The sequence below is a fragment of the Brachyistius frenatus genome, unplaced genomic scaffold, assembly GCF_029030835.1.
Source record: "Brachyistius frenatus isolate BFR_SWC_R1_liver_20210118 unplaced genomic scaffold, ASM2903083v1 Contig_25, whole genome shotgun sequence".
NCBI lineage: Eukaryota > Metazoa > Chordata > Actinopteri > Embiotocidae > Brachyistius > Brachyistius frenatus.
Window position 1 is genome coordinate 144224 of NW_027210624.1, and position 11320 is coordinate 155543.

Below are 11320 nucleotides of genomic sequence, written 5' to 3' on the forward strand. Positions count from 1 at the left end.
GTCTGTCTAGCTAACAGGATTAGTCAGGATCTAAACTGGAACTCCCACTGCACAAAAAAACACAGCTGACAGACACACACTTAACACAGACAGGCAAGAACTGCGAGTAAACAGCAATTAAATCAGGAAATTATTTATTGAATTGGATATAAATGGAGATGAAATCAGTTGAATAATGTGTACTGTCAGCATTACTGTCATAATGATGGATAATCTCTTCGAGGCTTCTATAACGGAAACAATAGATCCAATAAAACAATAGAGCCAATAAAAAGGTGAATATACAAATATTTGCAGTGTAAAATTATACAGTAAATAGGGGCAGGATTCTAATACAGCACATACCATCATGTAATAATGTATTTTTCAATGTTGGCTTGTTGCAGCCAGGTTGAGTTTGAACACACTCGGTTCAAAATAGTGGTAAGAGACTAAAAAAAACTGTACATTTACTCCCAAAAAGGAGTTATTAAAAAAAAAAAAAAAAAAAAAGTCAAAACAAGCTCCCTACAGTCCTCACCGGCCACCACTGGCAGTCTGGGAAAAAATAATAGAAAATAAATAATATCACACAGCCTGCACAATGACTTTCCAGCGATGACCACTTGGAAATGTAATTTTAGAGAATAAATAAATGTTGTTACCTTAATTTTGCTGATGATGACTTTGTTGATGTTTCCTCCGATTGCTCTCAGCAGTTTGGGTGTGGGTGGTTTGGGTCCGAACAGCGCCAGTCCTTTCTTCTCTTCAACTTTAGCACCTGCTGCGCCCTTCGCCTTCATCAGTTTTCTACACACACAAACAAGAAAATAAAAAGGCAAAACGTTATTAAGAAACTCAACAACCATCCTCTGATGCTCTGAAGCGAACAGAAAACAAAGAAATAGTCATATATGACTGTAAATTATGTCATTATACATTTAGGTTTGAAAATGTGTCCTGCATCCATAATGACCAACACATGAAGTTCTAACAGACCACCACAAACAGCGGCATACATCCGTGTGTCTGTCAGCGCTGCCTTCACTGCAGCTCTGCTCTCACCTGCCCTTCCTGGCCAACACTTTCTGAGACTGAGGGTAGTGGACCAGGATGTCAAACAGGTCTTTCTTCTCCAGGACGAAGAGGTTAGCGAAGCCGTACGCTTTGACGTTAGCCGTCCGTCTGTTTCCTCCATCTTTGGAAGACTGCAAGAGACTAAAACGAAAATATATTTTATGTTACATTTCTAGATCTTTTGTGTGTGGATTTGAATTGACTATCTTGTGATCATGGCCCTAAAAAAAACCCACACTGCAGCTAAATAAATGTTATAGTTTTATGTGTCAGTTTAAATGTAACAGTTTTCATTGAAAAATAAGTAAAAACTAACATATTACTGCTTTGATGTACATCAGATCTTTTGTCATGACAACAGATCACAATATTAACATTATAAGGATATATTTAATTTTACATCAAATCTTATACCAACATTATTGTGAATGAGACAATATACAATATAAATGCTATATATAAAATATTAAATATCTCTTATACATTTTATACTATCCTTTATATTGTGTATATATTCTGTGTATTTTCTTTCTTTATTAGTCATATATATTATATACTCATACAGCAAAAACCACATCACTAATGTGCAATATACAATATACTTACATGCAATAATAATTGTTTTCTTCATGTGGACATTTGTATAGGTAAAAAGTATATTAAGTCTTGAAAGATTTTGTGTGTACGCATATTTAAACATAGTTTTTTTTTTTACATTTAAAAAAATTGTTTTATTCTATTTGTATTGCATTATAATTTGCTCCTTTTATAAACATCTTTTTCTACCTGTAACCTTAATCTGCTGTGATGATGGAATTTCCCTGCTGTGGGATAAATAAAGTCTTATATTATAATATTTTGTAAATTAAAAAATCTTTGCTGTTGTTTATTACATCAGTCAGAAACTTCAAGTTACTTTGGGTTGAACTTTCCTGATCTCTCCGAACACACAGCCGGCCTTCAGAGTGACAAACACAATGCTGTTGTCAGGTCCTCCCACCACCTGGACCGCTCCACTTTTGATGATGTACATCTCCTTACCGATGTCGCCCTGCAGAGATTTTGGAGGGAAGGATGATGAACTTTAATTTATTAGTGAATCGATGTGTTGGCAAGATGAGATCCAGGAGGATCATATAATAAAAACATCAACCCACTTTTTTCACAACAAAGTCTCCGGGTAGATAGACGATGGACTTGAGCCTCAGCAACATGTCGACCAACATCTGCTGGTCGCAGCCCTGTGGAAATACAAAGATATTTAACTGAGCAGTCTTCAGTCTCTCTGTGTTACTGTGTTTGTGGTATATATATATATATATATTTTCAATGTGCCTCCACCTTGAAAAGTTCAATCTTCTGAAAGGTTGTCAGGTTAATATCCACAGCAATGGCAGTTCTCATCACTAGAGGCATGCTATCCAGCAGCTCCGACTCATCTGAAAATATCCGAAGAATGAAATGATTCTGCAGCTACAGGAAGAAGTACCATGCTTTTTTTTAAAGGTGACAATACACATGAAGACTGAGTCCTGTGTACTGACCCAGCATGCCCTGAGCGTCCCAGGTGTAGGTGTACCAGGTGCGGACTCTGTTCTGCACAGAGGTGGGAATGTGGTTGGACATCATGTAGCCTACGGTGCCGTCCATGGAGGAACGAAAGTAGGTCTGTCCTGTTGTGGCTGCACCGATTACATCTCTCATCTGAGGCAAGACGACCGTAAGAATAAATACATGAACTCAGGAAATCTTTGGTTAATTTAAACAATCGAATAAATGAGTGTTTGTTGTTACAATGCAGCTTTTTGACAGTCAAGACTCCACAGGGAACCAGTGAAATACAACAGACAGAGTGATCGATACTGGGAGTGTTAGTATGATGACTAATGAGTGTAAGTGTCATTTCTACCAGGATGGGTTTCAGTCATCTATCGCTACATTAACAAGACAAGTGGAAAAGGAGACGATGACGTGCTACTTTAGACATGCTGGGGCTCATGCTACGGACACAGCGGCTCTCCGTGTTACCTGTCCGATCAAACTTGAGAACACAAAGATGCCCATGAAAAAGTTAGTCATCTGAAAGATAATCTCAAAGACGGTGTGGGGTTCGTTAAGACCCCCGATGTTGATCAGACTGCGGACGGCGAAGTAGTAACAACGCAGGTACCTGTTGAGAGGGGGGAAGGGAGGGGGGTTTAGAGGGGCTGTCACAAACTGGACTGCATGTTTCCGCCGGTGTGTTTGAGTGGATTAATAGGAGGTCAGTATTTGTGTTTTGGAGGGAGCGGGCAGTCCTGAGTTCTGTTTGGCTTAATCTTCTGATTCCCTTGATGTCTTGCTGCAGTTATTTTGAAAGAACTATACTTGCTGCAAAAAACACTGAATAGTTTTTCCATTAAAGCTGCGGCAAATCATCGTAAAAAAATAAATAAATAAATTTAATAAAGGAAAAAAAAAGCAAATAATTATACACAAAATAAGCTACCTGGCTGAGAATGACGGACATAAAGAACGCCCCAAAAAGGTAGTTCGTCATCTGAAAGATCTGTCCGAACATGGTGTCTGGAATTGGCAACTCAGCGATCATCAGCAGGGACTTCTCCGCATAGAAGAAGCAGCTGAGGTAACTGCAGCAGCAGCACAGACGGGACATACAACACATCTTCAGTTTGGTATCTTTTTTTGGATGTGTAAGTGGATTTTGTGAAGTGGAGCTTAAAACTGCAGTTAGAGTGCAACTAACACTGCAATTGCTGTCTGTGCTGTCTAATGTTGTATATACAGTGACATGTGATTGTTTAGGAATGACATTCTGCCACGAACTGAAGATCAAGAAATATTAAATGAATACACTGACAACATATACATAAAAATTATGTGACGAGCCAACATTTTGAATCAGGATTGATCACAAAACGTCACTAAGTGAAAGAATTTGGAAGACGATTACAACATGCTGCACACCAGTGATGCTTCCAGTATTATTCTGAGAGCAGGCTGATGACATGATTTAAATTTTACTACTGAACTAAACAGTTAAAATTGCATTTATAATAACACTAGAGCTACTATAACCCTAAAGACTGGCTTAAGGGTTTCAATTTCAATTTTGTTTCTTAAATTGTTGGATAAATCCAGCCTTATTTGAGCTCGTGCAAAATAATGACATAATTGTAATCATATTCCCTTTATGAAAATAACTAAATTGCTAGATGTAAAAGGTGATATTTGTTGATAAGATTAATATTTTTTGGTAACACTTAACTTAAGGGTGAATAAATTATCAGGAATTCATGCATGAAATCCTGCAGTACTTTAGCATTACTTCTTGCATTAATGCCTCATGAAATAATTAGGAAGTGAGATGAGTTCAAAGTCTTTCATTCATTGATCTCATGCATGAATGACACATTAATTAAAGCATTAACTAAGATGAGTACATCATCAAAGATGATGATTTATTAAACATGATCATGAGGAATTCTTTGCAAAACAATTTTTGGACCACTGAACCAAACTCTGCAGCACAGAGCACATAATTAACGGAACATTAGTAACTCATGAGTTCATCATGTTTGTGGCTCCTAAAGTGAAGTGGTGAACATTTGATCTTTAGCATCCATTGTGGGTTAAACTGCACTAAAACAATTAGTGTAAGAACAAATGTTTTTCAATTATTATGTTTTCTGGGTTACTATGTTTGTGTCTTATTCATAGTAACCTGCAGGTAAATGAACAGGCCCAAAAATTGGTCCAAAAATTATTTGCAAAACATTTATCATGTTCATACTTTAATAAATCATAATCATTGATGATGCACTCACCTCAGTTGATGCTTTAATGAATCTGTTGTTCATGTGTTAATGAAGGAAAGACTTTGAACTCATGTTACTTCCTGATGATTTCATGAGGTATTATTGCACTAAGTAATCCTGAAGTAATGCATGAATTCATGATAATTAATGTGCCCTTACTTATTAGAGTTACCTTATTTTCTATCAAAAAAAAAAAAGAGGCAATCACCAATGTTTTTTGGGAAAGTGACTTCTTAAATGAAACCGTTTAAACTACTGTAGATACTGCTACAAGTTCTCTCGAAGCCACAGAAGAGAGTGGATGTTTGAAAGAGTGTGAAAGGTCGGTCTTTATTTCTCTGCTATAAAATGTATTACGAACTCTTGGTCTGCCATCACTTGCTCAGATAAATAGCGGACACATTTCAACACCACCGATGACAACGTTGTATGTATTTGTTGTCCTGTAAAACTCAGCAAAACCTAAATATTTACCTGGAATATCTGGAGCACCTTAACTGCAGAGCCACATCACAAAATTCATCTTTTTCATCAAATATTTTTACAGTGACACAGATGGCTAATGTTTTCAAGGACATTTTTAGAAGAGATAAGAACATCCCATACAGCCAAACAAGCAGTAATATATAGGTGCTGTACTTACGCACTGCCGAGGCCGGAGTAGACCCATTTAGTTTTGCCGATGCCCTGATAGGCGGAGGCCACGTAGTAGAGGCAGGCGTTGAGGTGGAGCATGAAGAGGAGGTAGCCGGTGGTGCGAATCACTCTGACAGAGGAGTGAAGATGTTACTTACTATTTTTTCCGGAAACCTCTCCATTATGATGTGAGGATTCTACAGCAGGTAGAGGTTGTCAACATTCAATGTATAGTAGACACATGATATTATTACAATGGCAATATTATAGTTGCCGGATTCATCTCATGTGATTTACCTCCAGATGTAAGCCTTGGTCATTAAGCTCTCAAGACGATCGCTGAACTCAAAAAATGAGTCTGCCTTGAGAATAAGAGCGGAAATGTCAGCCAAGAAAGAAGCAAAGTCGATTTATTGTCATGTAATTAACTTTTCTTTGACACGGTTTTAGGAAATTCACCTTCAGTAGTCGATTGGCTCTAAAAATGGATTTGAATCCAAACTGGAAGTACAACAAGTCCAACGGTAGGAGGGACATCACGTCGGCCTGTTGAAGGGAGGCAGCTGTGTGAGGTCACTTACATCAGTTTACACCACAGTTCATTCATTTTAAGCCTCAGTACCATGAATCTCTCTGAGTCTCTGTAGTGCTTCTTTGTACTCTCCCTGTCTTTCTGAAAGGAAAAAAAAAAAGAGTCATGTTTATAACATCTGGATTCAGGTTATGCTCAGTGTCCGTCAGGATCACATTACACTCACGATGATGTCTCCTCCTCTGACAAACTGCTTGCGGGGCTGGAAGATGATGGCGTCTGTGAGGTAGATGAAGTCAGCCAGCAGGTCCAGGGTGACCCAGTAATAGATGGCGTCCTCGGTGTGGTACGGGAAGCACAGACGGGCCGTGATGAACCACGTGTTGTAGTTGAAGGCCAGAGTCACCAAGCTCATCCAAGCGATGTAGTGGCGGTCTGTGAACGGGTCTATGGTGCATCCCACAACAGAGTCCATCATGTCCTCCATCGGCTTCAGCAGCGAGTCCACCGAAGACCAGGCAGCTTCAGATAACTGGGTCTTTAATGGCACCTTCTTCTTTTCCTCCTCTTCTTCATCTGCTTTCTTTTTCTCCCCCTCCTCCTTTTTCTTCTGATCGGCCTCCTTCTTCTTCTTCTCCTGCTCTTCTTTCTTCTTCTTGTCGGCCTCCTCCTTCTGTATCCGCTCATCCTCCGCTTGCCGCTTCCTGTCGTCTATGACTTTTGTGTAGTTGTCTTTGCGTAGCACTGGTGCTGAAAGGATAATATGACAACTGAGTAAGTTAAGACAAGGTAAATATCCATCATTTGTGCCCAATAAAGTGCCAATAACATCTATAAGCATGTGTCACAGACATTACACCTTTATGCTCTTTGTTGGTACTCACTGACAGGAGGCGTTATCTCAGGAGATGAAGCGTACTGATCGATCACCTTCTCTTTGTAGATCTGCTGTCTCGCTCTCATTCGTGTGACAATGACTCTGAGCTGCTTATCAGAGTACCTGTTGATGACTATGGGTGTGGATGGAGGAGGGGGCGCCTCTTCCCTGAAAACGTTAAGTGCCATTCGATAGTTTAGACACACAATCAGCTCACTGGAGCATGTCAATACTCCTGAAAGATTCCTCTTATAAACAAAATGTTTGTTCACATTTATTTTTATTGGCCAACTTCTGATGTAATGAGGATAGAGGACATGTTTTACACTCATGTGATTGTCTGAGGTGATGTTTGTTAGTTGCCGAATATCATGATTATTTTGAGTGCAGTGTAACATTTGGTCTCTTATTGATCACCTCAGTGAGAATTATAACCCATCTCTGCAGTTCACATCTTATCTAAGAAGTTTTAGCACCTGTCAGCTCCCTGTACAACTTTATCGTTCACTCTTGCAGCAGCTGGAAGTTATTTTAGTTAAATAAAAAAAAAGTTCAAAAACTCACTTACACTAGCTTAACAGCAGCAAATTACACAAAAACAGGCTGCTGAGTAAATATAGAGGAGCATTCAGCCTATAAAGAGGCGGATACATCTGCTACTTCAGCCACAGCGGTACAGGCAATAGATGTTCATGTTTCGAACCCTGGTGGATGAGATTCAGTAATACAACTGTCAGAATGATTGATTTATGTTCAGGAATCATGAAATGAGTCACCACATTTAAAAGTCAATATTCAATATGTTTAAATAAAGCTGTGTAATTAAATCAAACCCAATAAACGTTCTAATAAGTGTTTATAATGAGCAGAAACCAGAAGGCACAGTAACAAGTTATAGGTGCATATTCTGTCCTTCACAATAAAGGGCTGTTAAGTGACAGTATTTTTTTTCTTTTCACATTAGGTGGGATACAAAGTTAAACAACGTAAGTTTGGAAAATATTATTATTAATAAACTCAAAGCTGAATGAGAGGTTTCTATTCTTTTCTTTAGTCAAAACTGTGGCTGACGCTGCCCTCTGGTGGCAGTGAGTTGGCGTACCTTCACAAACCTTTATCCAGTCTGCAGGCTGCAGCTTCTCATTCCACTAATGTGTTCAAAGAAGTACAGGGCCAGTTTGTAATCTTGTAATCAAAAATAACATAAGCTGGCACTTTATATTAATTTGCATTAAAAACAAAATATAGAGGAAATTTAGGGGTTGCAGAGCAATAACGTCGATTCTACAATAAGATGATACAAGTATTTGTTTTAAAAGAATAAAATGAGCAGGAATGGTTGAATAAAAGCTACATAGACACAGAAATGACACCTTTAAAAGTGTCTGACTTTAATGCAGAAAAAAAACGTAATTCATTATATTATAGTCGTAAAAAAAAGGAAATCTAGATACATCATGATGGATCATTGAAAGTGCATTAGATCTTTTTGTGAGAGAAATAATCAGACCCATCAGTCAACAGTACGTTTTTGAACTGCTGACACTGCACTAATAAAACATTCCCAACAGGTCTCCTCATTTGGAGACACTGAGTGGATCAGTCGCAGCTGTCTCTGCCTGTCATCTCAATGGCTTTTACTGCCAGGTCAGAAGCAGCCCCAGTGAGCTGCTTAAAGCTAAAAAGCTGAAAAGCTTTTAATCCACTTTCAGGTCATCCCTGTGTTAATATGCATGTTGCACCAGGGGATAAATATCTCACATGCTTTGCTCATCTCTGAGGGCCTTCTCCAGCTCCCTCTGCAACCAGGATATCTGATTAATTAGGGTCCACCGGGTGAGTAATTTGATACTGGTTTGTGGTGTCACTGTCTTGGCAGGCGATTGTTTTGGTAAGCTTGAGTGGAGTTTGATGGCTGTGCAGATACTTCAGGGATAAATACATAGTCACTACTCTCTTTAATTTGTTATTACGTTCAGTGCTCCAATTAAATGTCCCGGAACACATCAGGTAGAATCAACACCTGGTGATGACGAAGGTGTAAAACTGGCAAAAGGTGCAGGTCTTACCCGTCGGGTCCAGCTTTACCGGGGTTAGCTGGGGCTGCTGGAGCTTCTGAGGCCGAGGCTGGAGCGGGAGCCGGGGCCGCTGCAGTGGCGCGAGTTGATTCTGAGCAGGGAAATTAACAGAATTATGGACTGAGCCAGGAACAAATTAATCATCTGGTTTTATCTTTTACCGTGCAGATCTTATTTACATTTATATTCCTTGTTTTCCTGTGGAACATTTTATAACTTTGTTTTATGAGGTGCTTTATAAATGACAAAGCGTCTGGACGTTTTTAAAGTTTACTTAAAATATGCGTAGGAGTTAGTGTCTCTGGTTTTCAGACGCATCGAGTGACAGTATGATCAGCAGAATAGAGGGAACAGGACCTGGAAGGATGATGCAGACAGACTCAATGTTCTTCAATCTAAAATTGCAATGAGAAGGTGTCTACATTTTCAGCAGCACAATCAACTGAAATCCATGAAATTCAGTTTCTCGCAGAGCTTAGTGACCGAGCAAACTCAGATTGAGACAGACAGCTGGGATGAGAAAAGTTGCTCAGAGCTGAACGTTTTCATATTGAACATCTGTCACCAGCCAATTTGTGTCATTTGTGTGCCTGTCTGTTGCCTCAGTAGTGTGATTATGTCCTTCTAATCAATACTTCTGCCTTCAAGTGCACTCAAAGCTGATTATGGTGATTTGAAGCTTCCCAATAGTCACACGGCTTTTATTTTGACAAATTACAGGAGTAAAAAGACACTAGTGAGTTTGCAAGTAAGTGCTGAGATTGTACAAAAATATAAATTTAAAGATGAAGTAATAATCAAAAAAGTTACAAGTTGCGTTAGTAAACCTATGATATTTACATACTTTTGTAATGATATAAATCATGAATTTAACCCTCCCGTTGTCCTAGGGTCAAAATGTGTTCAACCAAGTTCTATTTTATTTTTATACTTTTTTCTTTTTCTTTTTATAGGAGGCTGTGAGCCTCCTTGTCAGCAACGATCCCAACAATTATAAAAATAAAATAGAACTTGGTTGAACACAGCTGCGGGTCACTAAGACAATGGGAGGGTTACAAAACATGTTTCAACATATTATGGTTCAGCCTCGTTTGTAATCTGCCTGAGACACAGGTGGAAACAGCAGCTTCAGTCCAGACAAAAAGAAACATGCAGTAAATGTGTCTTACCCTGCGGTTTGTCCACTTTCTTGGCTTCATTCTCCTTCTCGTCCTACAAATCAACATTTTCCCACAAAGTCAGATGCTGTGCTCCATTAACCGAGGTGAGGCCATTAGAGAGACTTTCTAATTTCCAGAGTATTTTGTAAAAGAATAGTGAATTTAGCGTTTGACAAATTACTCCCTCACCTTGATAGACACATTTAAAAACAAGCTGTGTTCGAGATTAAATTAATTTCAAAGTGCCTGTTGGGTTAATGGCTGATTTCAATGAGGTCCGTGTAATGAAACAATTTTGTTTGATTGTTTGCTGGCAAGAATTGAGCGACTGAATGGATGCAGGAACAGATACGAAGCCACTGCTGTGATCCTAGGAGGCACAAATGTGATTGATTTGCTGTATTACAAGCTGGATGCATTACTTTATTCTTTGTGCGTATGGTTGATTACAGTTTTGGCTGCTTCTGCTCTCACTGGCACATACTGAGCAGCATGAGAGCTGATCAGAGTTTGACAGAATAGCATCGTTTCAGACACTTGATAGAAATCTTTAAACTTTTACAAAATGCATTTTTAGTTTCAGAAGGTCTTACCTGAGCTGGAGCCGGAGGTGGAGCTGGAGCCGGAGCCGGAGCCGGAGCTGGAGCTGGAGCCGGAGCCGGAGGTGGAGCTGGAGCCGGAGCCGAGTCAGGGGCTGCTCTGGTGGTCTGAGAGTCGGCAGCTGGCTGCGGGCCACCGAGGAAGCCCTTAAACCTGCCAAACATGTCCAGAAACCTAAAGGGGCATCCGCTGTATTCTCTGCTAACTGACTGTACGATGGGAACAAAGACCCCCCTCTTCTGGCTTCAACCCTCTCTTCTCTCTCTCTGCCTACCTTTTTTTCTTCACCTGTTTAAAGCAATATGTCGTCATAACCGAATTGGACTTGATAGTATTACTGCATTTAGCAGCGCTAATGCTCTTGCGGAGCAGATAGCCCCCACCATCACCAGACACATGTAAACCCATCACCATCTCATAGAAGGTCCCAATAGGCTTATAGGTACAACTACAGCTGGGGGGGGGGGGGAAGACTAAACGCAGTACATCTGTGAGCAGCACATTGAGACTGCACTTAGCACTGCTCTTATAAAAAGTGAAGTACTTTAATGACATGATGCACA

At 39.6% G+C, this 11320-nt stretch overlaps 1 protein-coding gene across 1 annotated transcript; it reads right to left on the bottom strand.

Moving 5' to 3' along the window:
- Positions 1 to 23: 23 nt before the first annotated feature.
- Positions 24 to 10921, bottom strand: LOC138620572 (cyclic nucleotide-gated channel beta-3-like). Its single transcript, XM_069697910.1, has 17 exons — positions 10751 to 10921; positions 10167 to 10209; positions 8989 to 9088; positions 6927 to 7087; positions 6269 to 6792; positions 6133 to 6183; positions 5970 to 6056; positions 5808 to 5872; positions 5518 to 5640; positions 3085 to 3226; positions 2601 to 2760; positions 2398 to 2495; positions 2214 to 2297; positions 1993 to 2107; positions 1045 to 1201; positions 645 to 789; positions 24 to 47 (listed from the first exon to the last, which is right to left on the bottom strand). The coding sequence occupies exons 1-17, from the start codon at positions 10919 to 10921 to the stop codon at positions 24 to 26; spliced, it is 2250 nt and encodes a 749-aa protein (XP_069554011.1).
- Between the last annotated feature and the right edge of the window lie 399 nt (positions 10922 to 11320).

What these genes read in the sequence shown, in the direction of transcription:
- LOC138620572 (XM_069697910.1), bottom strand. Translation starts at nt 10,921, where the DNA reads ATGTTTGGCAGGTTTAAGGGCTTCCTCGGTGGCCCGCAGCCAGCTGCC. An exon ending in TGAGATAACGCCTCCTGTCA is followed by an intron (nt 6,793 to 6,926) that starts GTGAGTACCAAC and finishes TTATCCTTTCAG; the next exon opens with CACCAGTGCTACGCAAAGAC. An exon ending in TCATCATCAGCAAAATTAAG is followed by an intron (nt 48 to 644) that starts GTAACAACATTT and finishes TTTTTTGTGCAG; the next exon opens with TGGGAGTTCCAGTTTAGATC.